Source organism: Filicampus tigris, chromosome 10 (genome assembly GCF_054856515.1).
Source record: "Filicampus tigris isolate MCC_2025a chromosome 10, RoL_Ftig_1.0, whole genome shotgun sequence".
Classification (NCBI taxonomy): Eukaryota; Metazoa; Chordata; class Actinopteri; order Syngnathiformes; family Syngnathidae; genus Filicampus; species Filicampus tigris.
In genome coordinates this window covers 12,715,516-12,729,159 of record NC_141226.1, presented here as the reverse complement: position 1 = coordinate 12,729,159, position 13,644 = coordinate 12,715,516, and the positions used below count along the sequence as shown (strand labels likewise).

Below are 13,644 nucleotides of genomic sequence, written 5' to 3'. Positions count from 1 at the left end.
CCACTGTGCCACAAGGCTTGTTGCCACAGCAAATTGTACTTTACAAGTTTTGTACCAGGTGTCCACACATGTTGATGTCTCAGCATAGGAACGTCCATCCATCCATTATCGATACCGCTTATCCTCACAAGGGTCGCGGGGCGTGCTGGAGCATATCCCAGCTGTCTTCGGGACACCCTGAATTGGTTGCCAGCCAATCGCAGGGCACACAAACATCCGCACTCACAATCACACCTAGGGGCAATTTAGAGAGTCCAATCAATTTACCATGCATGTTTTTGGAATGTGGGAGGAAACCGGAGTACCCGGAGAAAACCCACGTAGGCACGGGGAGAACATGCAAACTCCACACAGGGAGGCCGGAGCCGGGATCGAACCCACAACCTCTGAACTGTGAGGCGGACGTGCTAACAAGTCGACCACCGTGTCGCCTGCATAGAAACGTGATTGTGGTATTTCAACATGAAATTTCAACATGAAATACCACAAGGTGTGAAGTAAACCAGGTTTCATGCAAATTGTACTTGATTTAATACTGTTCCTCCTAAGGCCCTGATACACCAAAATGACATTCACCAACAGTGACAGACGCTTACCCCATGTGGCGTCTGACCGGCTGTCGGCACGTCACGCTGGCAAAACACACCGCAACGACAGACAGCGACGCTGACCATTAAAGTACCTTCTGCGCATGCATAAGATGTAATACCCTTCCATACCATCGGCGACAGTAGTCACTAATTCTGATTGTTAGAAAAATCCAACCAGAAAGCTGTTGGCCGGGGGTGGATTATGACAGCGGAAACAATGCATTCGGCTATATTCTTCGCTCACAATGAACTACCACGCAAAGTAAACCCTCACGTTCTTGACACGGTATTATGAAATGCTTCAATTGTCAACCCTCGCTCTTGTACTAGTAAGAAGATTAAGGCAACAAAGGCGTGCTCACTGTTTATCCGCATTTGTCACATCCCGTTGGTGCTCCAAGCGCTATTTTGCTAGCTAACAGCCAATCAGAGTGACCAAATGTCACGACTGGCGACGCCGATTCAACATGCGTAAACGCCCACCAGATGCTTACAGACGGGTCACGACACTACGACGGTGGCCACTACACCAATCAGACGGCGCTTAAAGATGCCACGATGATTCACGACCTCTGACGTCGGTTTGGTGTATTAGGTGTATTTACAAATATGACATTATTGATTACCGGTACTTAGATTTAAGTAAATGAAACGGGGAGCCAATGTCCTCTTTTGAGCGTGCTTGCAAGCGTACATCGGGCTTTGGTTGATCAATTATTTCCAGGCACACTCATGTGAACAGCTGGTGAGATTTTTCTTCTTTTTCTTCGAATTGAAACTTCCTCTGCACAGATTCAGCTGACTTCCTGTTGGATATCTCCTCCCATATGAATGGCCCCTCATTTACTGACACAGCACAGTTAAATGTCATCTTTAAATCTAAAATGAAATAGTTTAAATAAGCTAGTAAAGCAGGGATACATCCTAATAAATAAATGAAAACATGTTTCTAAATTGCTGCATCAGCATTTGTCCGCCTGTGTGTGCCTTTTATCCTGACCTTAGCAAGTCAGGATATTTCTCCAGATCATCCCGCTATCAGATGATTATATGAGTTGATGTGTTTTATAGTTCTTTCAAGTGCTTTCAATAGTGTGCTAGGTGTTAAACGTCACACCCTGTTCCCAGAATTGCAGCATTCATTTTTATTGAAGTGGCCGTTCCGCCTCTGTTATGGCACTGATACTATCTCCGAAGACGGTGTTGGTGTTGTTTACATAGAACAGCATCAGGGACAGAAAGGTGGAAATTGTTGACTTTCACCGACAGTGTGAAAGGGGTTTAGCAGTGACCCCTGTTCAGTTTGTATCAATTGCATGGATGTAGCAGTCTTGTAAACGCCACATATTATTGCTTTGTTGCTGATAAGGAGAACACGTTGTGTGTGTCAAGAGTGTAGCAACATAATATCCTGTTTTGGGTCATTCACAAGTTCGCGCTCTCGAACATCTTTCATAGCATTTTGTGTTTTCACTTCCTCCCTCTCGAGTTTGTTGCATGGTGCTGAAATATGATCACTTGTTCCTGAAGCTTGTGTGGTCCAGTTTGTGTTTGTGGAGAGGTTTTGCAGTCAGCGTTTTTTCCCTGTCAGATGTTATCGCTGATCCCTTTGATTGTGTTTTGCTATACGTGACCTGAGGAATACATGCAAACCTTTGATCGGGATTGTCACCGGCGAAGGTGCAAGCATGACACCTGTGATTGAGGGCTATGCCAACTGCTTTTTTAAAGAGAAACAAGCAGTGAAGTTTTTGGAGCACAACCAGCCATTTGATTTCACATTTTTTCACAAATTTATACGGTCATTCCCCATCTGGGTCTGTTATTTTTACAATTTATTGGCCAGTCTAAAAGGCAGAAGTCAACCTCAAAATTTTCATTCCGATAATACGTTCTATGCGCCTCCAATAGTTTAAGGCATTCTAATTAATATTGCGTTTGTGGATATGAGTTAAGCAGCATGTTTGTGCTGTGTTTAAACTAGTGGAGGCGCATAGAACATATTATTGTAAAGGAAAACACCGGATATAAGTCCGCGGTTAGCTTTATCATCCACACGTCCCCAGACTTTTTTCAGTGAAAACGCAAAACTCCGGCCGCAGTGGAGATTTGCGGATATCTCCGCATATCTCCTGATCCGCGTTTTGGTGTGGATGGTTATACCCGGAGATTTACGTCGTCACTGTGCGACAAATTGCTCCTACGTCACTTGCGCGTTTTCATTCGAGTCATCATGGATTCTCGCGGCGCTGCGTTGGTTATAGCCATTCTCGATGCGCTTTTTGCTCACTTATTTGTCCGCAACCAACCACTGCTTCTCGGTGAAAAGTTTAAAAGCAATTCTTACCTTCTGTTGGTTCTCCCGAACACGTTTGGCGCCGTGTTTTTGGTTTCGCAGAAGTGACGTCAAAGGACGAAAGTTCCTCTGAATGGACCGTACTTGGCTAACTACTGCCGCCTAGAGGCTTGGCGTGCGTTTGAAAACGCCCTTCTGCGGTTACGTGTGGATGCGTTTTTTTAATGTGTATTCCAACGCAGGCGGTGGGGATATACGGTTGTCTACGTGTAGCCAAGGCCTTAGATTTGGCGTCGTCCGCAACGCAAATCCCAGTCGTTGAATCACTGCACACAGCAACCCCAACCCATCAACATTGGGGAGACACAATAAGATAACAGAATCTATTGCCCGGACAAGGCTTCCAAATGTTTAGGGCGCAGACTCCACTTTGCAACGGCACGAGGGATTTATTTTAAATAACATATCTTATGCAAATACAGGTATACACTACTTTTACTAGCACAAAAATAGAAACCATGCTAAACATTATTACTGTGACTTAAGTTAAATTTCTTGTGTAGTCTATAATATGAAGTCAATTTTTTTGTGTTCATTTTTGTTCCAAATTGCTTCAAATGCAATTGCAAACATATTGGTCATTATATTGTAATTCAGTTTATATATGGCTGTAATTTAGACGTATTATATAGATTACGTACTAGTATCTAACAGTCAACATTTAAATTAGTTTGAGCCAATCAGCATATTCAATTTATAATTTATCAGAAGCAAATTACTTTAACTTTGTTTACTATGTGTAAATATTACTTTAAAAACAAAACAAAAAAGGCTCCAGACAAAGGTCAAACTGTATAGATGAATAGCATGTCTGTTATTCTGTCAAAATTGGCATTTCACTCCAAGCAGTTTACTACTTTGGCAATTTATCAGTGCATACATAGCATGTTAACTTAAATGGTAAATTTAATTTATACATTTGTATTTTCTTTTTTTTTTAAATAATTAATTCAATAAATGTTGTTGGGTCCAAAACGAATTTAAATTATTATACCGTTTCAAAGAATTTCGTCTTAATATTTTTTACATGCTTAAACCTGTTCTTGTTTTGTAGCAAAAAATAAATATTTGTTGGAATAATCATGATTTAAATTATTACCAAAATAATTGTGATTACTATTTTTTTTCATAATCGAGCAGCCCTAGTTCTGGGTCACAGGGAAACATGAAAACTCACAAGTTGAATGAACATTGAGGCCAGCACTGGGTAGGCTGGAGGATCTAAACATCTTCAAAAGTAAAAACGTTTGATGCGATTTTGCCCTTGAAAAGTACTTGCACCGAACTATTTGAATATACAGTATATGAATATACAGTATAGAATTTCATAACACCTGGTTATCATACATTTAAAGACTATTATTACTATTAAGACCATATAGGTTATTATTCAGTGAGTAACTTGTCAACATATTGACAGTGGAAACTGCAAACCTTACCTAGTTTCCAAGTCAGTGATAGAGAAGATTAGAAAGATCATTTTTCTGTGAATTAGCCGAAGGGTTCGGTTCGCTTTTGTTTGGGAATAGGCAAGCCATAAAAGATTTGTTTGTTAAATGTAACACTTGATGGAGGCAGGCACTCCAGAGCGCCCACATTTGTACACAAGCAATTCGAGTCATTTTTTCAGCAATATTTCCCTTTTTAAATCCCTCTTTTTCAGCGAGTGCCATCTAATGTGTCTTCTTGTAATCTCAATCTCTTTTAGTGCCAAGAGTAAAGTTGAGCACTTGAGGGCCATAAAATTAGCGACGGAACCGTGACGCCATTCATTCAGTCACCTGGATCTGGACTTTACGCACAGGTCTGACATTACGGACTCACTGTTCAAAGCACGCTTGTCATAATAAAAGTTACACTCTTGCAAACACGAGTACAAGATGTTCACAGGAGCGTTATCCTTGTATAACGGTGCTGTAAATGACTTGCCATCTCTTCGGATTAAACGCCGTTTCGCGTTTTTTCACACAATGAGGCGATTTCTTGTTCTACTCGCAGGTAAACTCTCTGTGTTGTGTTAATATATAACAGGGGGCTATTTCGTTTTTTATTAGAACCTCCGGGGGCATTGCTTGGGGCTTTTTATAACAGTTAATCTGAGCTTCTTTATAGTTTTTAGAAAAGTGTATTGCCCACGGACTGTGTATATGTGTAAAAAGTTCCAGGTACCAAAAATCACACTTATTGACCACAGCATGAGGTATAACGGCAATTTTACATTGTAGCCCCAAAGCAATAGGTATAAAACTGTTAAAATAGTGCTTGTTATTTTAATGATACATTTTCATAGTTTAAATGTCATTGACAAATGTGAGCTTTTCACAGCATTATGTTCAAAAGCACTATGGCAATGCAATGATAATAGCTTAGATTTATATGACACCTTGCAAGCCTCTATAACAGGAGAATTACCGGTATATAGTTATAATGATGCTTGAGTTTTAATGATGCATTTCCAAGGTTTAAGACATGCTTAAATGCGGATGGCAGTTTGAGCTTTTCACAGCCTTAGATACAAAAGCGCTATTACACTGTGCCACTATAACAATGAGTAATGCAGTACTGTATACAGTTATATGACGGTTGTATTTTAATGATGCATTTTCAAGGTTTAAGACTGTTGTTGACAATGTGAGCTTCACACTAGGGCTGCCAAGATCAGTCGACTAATCACGATGACGTCGCCGATCAAAATCGTCGACGATTAATTAATTCATTAATTAATTGTAATCCTTGACTCGTTATACTCAATATAATGCAAACCTGCCTTTCATGGCAGCACTATGGGGATGCCCGATCATTTAAAAAAAGGAAACAAGTTGTGGTTTGTGCCTGATTTCATTTCTGACATAGGCAGAAAGCTTGCTGCAGTTAGCATACACACGTTACGGTGTGTTTGATGTAACGCTGTAACACAATGCCCTATTTGGTACGTTAACACATCGTAGCATCTTCTATGAATTAAGCATCTGTTATTCAGTAAACTTGTGTTGATTAACAACCAAAACTCTGTGTGTTTATGCCCGTGGTGGACATCGAAGCAGCAAGCGCACGCTTGCTCTCTCTCCCTCTCTAACTCACGAACAGAGTGATGCGTTCATGAACTGGGAAATATCAGCACTCAACACAAAAACTACATATGTGCCACTCATCGGTATCACATAATAAAACCCATAATTAAGTTTATTGCAATATACATATATATATATATATATATAGTGCAAATAAAGGTCTTCCTTTGGAATGGAATACATTCCAGTAACCATCATTTGAAAAAGCTTACCGTAAAGAGGAAGTCAACCCAACATGCAGAGCTGGGCATTTTCCTAAAAATTCGTCATTCGTCATATTCGTCATCAGTCTGCAACGTGGGTACCCTTTCATCGTCCATTATTCACCTTTTTCCGGTGGGGGTAAATAGTACCGGTCCGCCTATGGGCCAGTCCGCCTCTAATTTTAAATGGCCGTAACTAAACATTCAACACAAGATTGGGGTTGACTTCCCCTTTAACACACATAAAAAGTACACATTAACTTTAATTTCTCGTGAAACAAATTTGTATTTGTTGATTTCACAATTCCATCTACATTGTAATTTTATATGATAAAGACTTTAAAGTGCTGTGGAAATTGATTTTAAAAACACACTCCACTCACATTCCCGCTGTGTTATCTCTCTGTGGTCAAAAAAAACAAATCCAATACAGTCTATTTTGTCACCGCATCCTCATGCCCTGATGGAATGTTTAAGTGTATGAACGGAGAATGCCTTCCCGCTGGACTCGTGTGCGATTTCAAGAAAGACTGCAAGGATGGCTCGGACGAGTTCTTTTGCGGTAAGCCTTGCGCCTTCATCTGATTTGAAATCTAAGCTAAGAAAGCCTTTGTTTTTAATTCAACCATATGTGAACTTCCCTCATTTAAGGCTCATGTGATTTTGAGGTTCACTCGTGTGGTTGGAACAGCACCACCATGTACACTTGGACCCGGCAGTGGGCAAATGTCACCTCGCTACCTGGACAGGACCATACTTCAGGGAGCCCATGGGGTAAAGTCTATTCCCATCATCCAGCTGTTTTCAGTGTTTTATATATGGCATTACTAGCTTGTCGTTTGTTTTCAACAGGGCATGTCATGTATATTGATGGTGAACAACGCTGCAATATTATGTCTAAGGCAATTTTGGAATATTCCGTTGACAAAAGGGCAGCTGTGGGGTGTCAGCTCAGGTACTACTGCAACTTTACAATTACATATTTTGATGTCTGATAATGCCAGGCAATTTTTGAAATGTGATTTCAGCTTCTGGTACCATATTCATGATGAAAACTCTTTCGCATCCTCGCCCATTAATGTAATCATGGTTCGAGGGACATCTTCACACGAACTGCTCAAGACTGGGAGTACGACGGATGGCTGGCAGAATGCCCGGACTGTCATTGGGAATCGGCCTGGAGGGTACAAGGTATTAATGGGCACAATAATAATCCATTAAATTGTTTGATTGTGTACAGAATAGGGCTTGGCGATATGAGTATCCAAATCAGTAATCCCTATCCGTTGATATCGATATGTTTCATTTCATGTTTATTTGAGTAGGGATAGATGCTACAACATAAATGAATGAGAAACTATCTCTAATATACAGCATCACAGCATTTACAGTATATTTTATGCTAATTTGCAATGCCCCTCCATAGAAGGGCTTTAAGACAATATACCACAATATAAAACAAATAATTATTTTTGTTCAATCTTTTAAATGTTCCCTGTTACTTTCAACCTTTTGATTGAAATAGTCAGTGCAGCTTGATTTATATTGCATATTTCATACACAAGGCAACTCAGCGTGCTTCACACAAGCAAAGACACAGCACCTAAAAACATTTACAAACACAACAGCTAATGATATTCAGAAGCCATCCATCCATCCATTGTCTCTTGAGGGAGTCCAGTAAGAAGACCGTTACAATAACCAAGTCTGCTGGAGATGAAAGCATGGATACGTTTCTCCTGGTCTGCTTGGAGCATGCAACCCTTCAGTCTGGATATGATTTTCAGCTGGTTAAAGGCTGTTTTAGTGATTGATTTGATATGATTGGTCAAAGTCAAGTCTGAGTCTATCAGCGCCCCAAGATTTCAGACTTGGTCTTTGGTTTCTTAAGACAGTGACTCCAGATGTTTTCTTGCAGTAATCCTCTTTTCTACATTGCCAAAAACAATTACCTCCATTTTGTTTTGGTTTATCTGAAGAAAATGTTTATTCATCTCGTTGTCCGTTTGTTATAGACGGTAACACATATTAACTGAACTGCTGTCATTTGGGGACATTGATAAATACCGCTGTGTGTCATATGCATAGGCATGATAACCAACGTTGGGGTAAAAGAGGGTCTGACAATGTCTGGAAGTGAAATTAAGAAGGGAAGGTTTGAGATGGTTTTATAATATGTTAACAAGGAGACATCTAGTGTTCTTTTATTTTAAGAAGGGGCTTATCAATGGCTACTTTCAGGGGTATAGGAAGATGGCCTGATCGAAGTGAGCAGTTGATTATTTGCTGCTACGCAGAAAAGATTTCACAACAGCTTTGAAAAAGTCATATGGTATTGAATCAAGTCAGCTAGTTGATGGTTTCAACTGCTGAACCAAATCTGTTTTAGTTTTTTGATCCACTTTATCAAATTCTGTCATGGTAATTAAATAATTCCTGGGTAGTTTTTAATGCTGCATCATTTTGTGATTTTGTTGGTTTGTGTTGATGTTTGACCTGATGGATTGCACTTTTTCACTAAAATAGCAGGCAAATTCATTGCATTTATCAGATGAGAGCAGTTCTGGCGCTATTTCATTTGGGGGATTTGTGAGTTTGTCAACCATAGTGAATAGAGTGCGCGTATTGTTGAGGTTGTCATATAAATGAAATACCATGACTTGCATGCAACGTAACACAGCGCTGAATCCGTCTCAATCATGCACCTCAATCAAATTCAACAAAATCATGTTACACCACTTGCACCACAACTTAGACCTGGTCAGTCTTCTGGAATGCCCAGCGTGGCGCAACGTGGTGCTAAATTCTCCAACACAATCAACTGGATTTGCCCTGGAACTAAAATCAAGATGCACCAGTTTTTACGACGAGCGCACATGCGCTGTGTATGAAAATAGAGCTGTAACTGACAAGTGCACAGTAATTTGACAGTGACAGACGATATTAAAACACTTGGGTACTGTTTTAAATTGTAAAACATTCCTATGATATGCCTCCTTAAAGTCTGGTAGATTCATCTCACAGGTACCATCTCACAAAAACATCTAACTCCAACAGCTCCAGTTTTCCTTCAGTTGCCCTTTCCATGGCTCCACGGATGTGATGCTGGATGACGTCAGCTTTGACAAGTGTGCAGAGGGAGACATCCCTGCCGGGTCTGAGCAACTCTCCTGCCATTTCGAAAAAGACACTTGCTCCTGGTACCATGACTACAGCGCCAGTATCCTGTGGCAACGGGTAAAAGGGGGATTTCAATACCACGAAGGCAACGGTTCGTATTATTAGCTATAATACTCAGATTGCCACATAGACTTGAATTTTCCCACTTTCTGCCTTCACCCACAGGCACTTACATGCTCATATCCAGCCAACGTGGCCTCAACATCTCATCTGCAGCGAGACTGGTTGGCTTCGCTGTGGGCCAAGTCATTTGCGTGAGCTTCCGCTACCACATTTTTGGCAACAGCATTGGTAAGCATCTCTTCCAAAATCCTTTATTTGGAATCCTCTTTACGTTAAAAATAAATGGGCTGAAACTATATATCTTTTATAACCAGGTTCATTGAAGTTCATCGTGGGGCGACCTGGTCATGCAGAGGACCTTGTGTGGATAAGGAGTGGCACTCAGGGAAACAAATGGAGATTTGCTGATCTTACCTTCTCCAGTGACGAACCAATACAGGTTCCTTCTTTTATACTTGTTATTTCATATTACACTCACAAGCCACAAAAATAGGCCTAGTTAAATGAGCTATAACAGCAGGCATAAGACTGAACCTTGGGGTGCACCTGATAAATAAGGGTAGAAATAAGTAAGGCATGATTTTTCTTGCTGTTGTTCATGTTCAATTGTGCATATACAATATAGAAATATTTATTCACGAATAGTTACCCCACTACTGTAAATTAATACTTTTTAATAGCACTGTTTCAAGGATTAACCACAGAATATGACCTTCCACTTCTTTGTCTGTCCCGGAGGTCGCTGAGCGCATTAAAGCCGGGAACGCACAAGCGCGTTTCTACCACGAGCGCTGTTGCATGTTTCTCCCTTTAAAGCCGAAAGAGCGTATAGGTCATTTTCTTTTTTTAATCCAGTTCTTGGTCACTTAGCCAATGAAATGCATCAGAATGGACACGTGAGTCATTGGAGCATATCCAGAATTTTTTCGAGGAGTAATAGCACAATCGATCACGGGAGCACTGATATAAGTCATGGCAGTGATATCGACAACACGATTGCGGACTTTAAAGCCATGAAACCAGCCAAACGTGATATATGGTTATGGTATATGTTCGTAGACAATGACAATTTCAACGTCTTTGTAACAGAAAACAGCATGGTAATTACCACTTTTGATTGATTATGATTATTTTTTTATTAAAAATAGTGCTTCACTAGCATCTTCGATTGAAACAGTAAAGATTAATAAACTTGGGCCTTTGTGAAAGCCACGTCTAAGCTCTCAAATTCTTTTGTAATTATGTTTCTATCTGATACAGGGGCTGGGATATTCATTATTTTGTAGGTGTTGAATTTCCGCGGAAATGTCAGGTTTTCAAGGGTGACTCCAATGACGAGGTTTTAGAGAGATGTCTCACGAGGGACTTCAGACTTTATTGGGTTATACTTGGATCTTCTTCTTCACCTCTGATCCTGGATACCCACTTTTTGACTGTGCTCTAGCCTATTGCTTTTTCCAATGTTTTCAAAATGTTTTTTGGTTGTTATTGTTCCAAAACAAGGAAATCAGTCATAGCTCTTTGCTTCTGACGGACATCCAATGATGACGTCATTACCAAAATGGCTGACAGGAAGTGGATGCGTTCAAACAAAAATGTTTAACCGTTTAACTGGGGACATTTCTGGACAAAATGTGAATTAGAATTCAGGTAAATTGAACAGGGCTCATTATTTTTTACTGCTCCTGTACACACACACACACCCACACATATAGATGGATGGATGGATGGATGGATGGATAGATAGATAGATAGATATTTTTTATATATTTATTTTTAATTTCCGTATTGCAGGATTATATGATTATTTTTATATAATTGTAATAGGATTATATAATTTAATTTTACTATTTTACTTACCTGACAGCATCAATGAAAACTGAGCATGCAATTTTGTACACAAGTCGACTGTTGTTAATGAGGTTTCTCGTGGTTCTGCAGTTCATTATTGAAGCTGTGGTGGGTGGTGAGCAAGGCACCATCTCCATAGATGACATCATCGTGTCCAGTAAGGAGAGTGGCTCATGTCCAGCCGAGCGCGAGTGTACCTTCCAGGGCTCCCTCTGTGGTCTGCAGCCTGTTCCGTCGGCAGACTTTAGCTGGAGTCGAATCAACGGGACTTCCCTGCCTGCTAACTCCTCTGGCCCCCGCACGGACCACACCCTGGAAACAGAGCATGGTTAGAACTCCAACGCTACATATGATTTAGCAAATTCACAATGAGAATAAGCAATGAGAGCCAGCACCTCCATCACATCTATAGGGTGTTACCTCAGTGCTCAATTATGGAGACACCCACCTGGTTCCAGAGGTCAAATAGTGACTGCGCTGATGGGCTCCACCCCTGCTAACGGTGAATGCTTAATGTTCTGGTACTACATGGACGGAAAAGCTGTGGGACAACTGAACATTTACCTTCAGACCTCTGACACTCCTGTCAAGCTTTGGAGTCGAAGCGGAGATCAGGGGAGTCGTTGGAGGCATGGACGAGTCTCTTTACTTAACCCCGATACTCCTTATCAGGTAGGAATAGTGGCCTTGGGCTTATATTTACTCAACTGCAGAGGCCTTTCCTTGGTCCATAGGCATTTTTTTTGACTGATAATAATATTACAATTTGTCAAGTGAAACATGATCAGAAGGGGTCGTCATGGAGCTATTCAGCAAAACAGCAAAACAACAGTATGCTAATCAATATTATAGATGCCATTTCCACATAATTTAAGTTTATATCTCATACTGCATGTGTTTACAACAAAATTTGGGCCAAAATTTGTTTGTGGCCCTGGCAGGTGATATTTGAAGCAGTGACAGGTGATGGACTGAGACGAGATATCGCCATTGATGACATGACTGTTCAGAATGGGGCATGCCCTCCGGAAGGTTAGTGATAACATGCAAATGAACAATATACACAAGCACAGCAGTAATGGCACAGTTATGTGATTTTTATTCTTTAGGTTTTTGTGACTTTGAGATGGATCTTTGCGGATGGGTGAACAATGCTCCAGCAGAGTCTATGGTCAACTGGGACTGGCTGTCTGGAAGCACCGGAGGCCATTTTGTCCCAAACAAGGACCACACAACAATGTCTTCTCTTGGTAAGAGAGAGAGGTACCTTGAAAAAGAAAAAAACTTTTTGAAGGGTAAAGACTCCAATATATAGTCCGTAGTACTGTCGGATGCTTAGCCGTATTGGTGATGAATACAAACTGATTTAGTTTTACAAAGATTTGTTTAAAAAGATTGTCCTTGTTCTACTTGTGGCTTGAGGCCACTTTGTCTTCTACAGGACCGTCAACTCTGACAGAGAGGAAGTGGCTCGACTGGAGAGTGAGTTAATGGAGGCTGTAGACCAAGCCTGTCTTGAGTTCTGGCACCACGCCAAAGGCTGGTCGACTAACAGTAAGCTCAACCTGATTACATGACACGATTACTCTGTATGCCTCATAAGTAGGGTTGTAACGGTAGACTATAAATCGGATCTATTTCAGAACCGTCAGATGTTACGCTGACTGTATTTGTGAATGAGACCACTGGCCTGCGCCGGATTTGGACCACAAATGGATACATCAATACCAGTTGGATCCAAGATAAGGTTGATTACAATGCTTCGGGACCTCACCAGGTAAGTCAGTGAAGCGTCAAGACCGGACTAATTCAGCGCTGCATTGTGCATGAACTATTAACCTTTTAAAACAGATTATCCTGCAAGCCAGCAGTCCACCCTCAAAGGATTCAAGCTTTTCACTCGATGATCTCCACATCCTAAGAAACAAGTCTTGTCATGATATTATCCCGACCACCACCCCGAATCCAGCCACCACGACTACCGCTACTCCAGACTATGGAGTGCACTGCACGTTTGAACAAGGTGACAGGTTTTCACTTAACCGGTACACTGCCACAGGTTTAGAGAGTCACCATAAAAACTGCTTTCAGCATAGATAATAATGCTGGTTTGATTGAGCCAGATTTTGATTCGTAGCATACTTCTCCACAGTCCTACAAGTAACTCTATTGAGTCAAAACACATCTTTTTAACATAGATCTGTGTGAGTGGCTCCAAGACGTCGATGATGATTTCAATTGGACCCTCACTAGAGGACTGGAAGTGTACAAACCTTGGGACGGACCTCTGTACGATCACAGTATAGGAAATAACGAAGGTAAATTTGCTA

The 13,644-nt window shown here is 40.9% G+C and overlaps 1 protein-coding gene across 4 annotated transcripts in view; it reads left to right on the top strand.

The window, feature by feature from the left end:
* Positions 1–13,644, top strand: part of LOC147140865 (MAM and LDL-receptor class A domain-containing protein 1) — a 51,293-nt gene that overhangs the window by 10,499 nt on the left and 27,150 nt on the right. For 2 of the 4 annotated variants that reach the window (XM_086043061.1, XM_086043059.1), the window contains 15 exons: positions 6,654–6,782; positions 6,872–6,994; positions 7,073–7,175; positions 7,249–7,411; positions 9,278–9,491; positions 9,566–9,691; positions 9,778–9,902; positions 11,405–11,642; positions 11,727–11,986; positions 12,256–12,346; positions 12,424–12,564; positions 12,737–12,868; positions 12,958–13,091; positions 13,166–13,337; positions 13,513–13,632. In XM_086043061.1, the coding sequence (XP_085899187.1) occupies positions 6,689–6,782; positions 6,872–6,994; positions 7,073–7,175; positions 7,249–7,411; positions 9,278–9,491; positions 9,566–9,691; positions 9,778–9,902; positions 11,405–11,642; positions 11,727–11,986; positions 12,256–12,346; positions 12,424–12,564; positions 12,737–12,868; positions 12,958–13,091; positions 13,166–13,337; positions 13,513–13,632 (2,236 nt within the window). In that variant the 5' untranslated portion in view covers positions 6,654–6,688. Of the gene's footprint in view, positions 1–4,654; positions 4,751–4,892; positions 4,945–6,653; positions 6,783–6,871; positions 6,995–7,072; positions 7,176–7,248; positions 7,412–9,277; positions 9,492–9,565; positions 9,692–9,777; positions 9,903–11,404; positions 11,643–11,726; positions 11,987–12,255; positions 12,347–12,423; positions 12,565–12,736; positions 12,869–12,957; positions 13,092–13,165; positions 13,338–13,512; positions 13,633–13,644 lie in introns of those variants that run through there. The other 2 variants (XM_086043062.1, XM_086043058.1) reach the window with 2 other exon arrangements.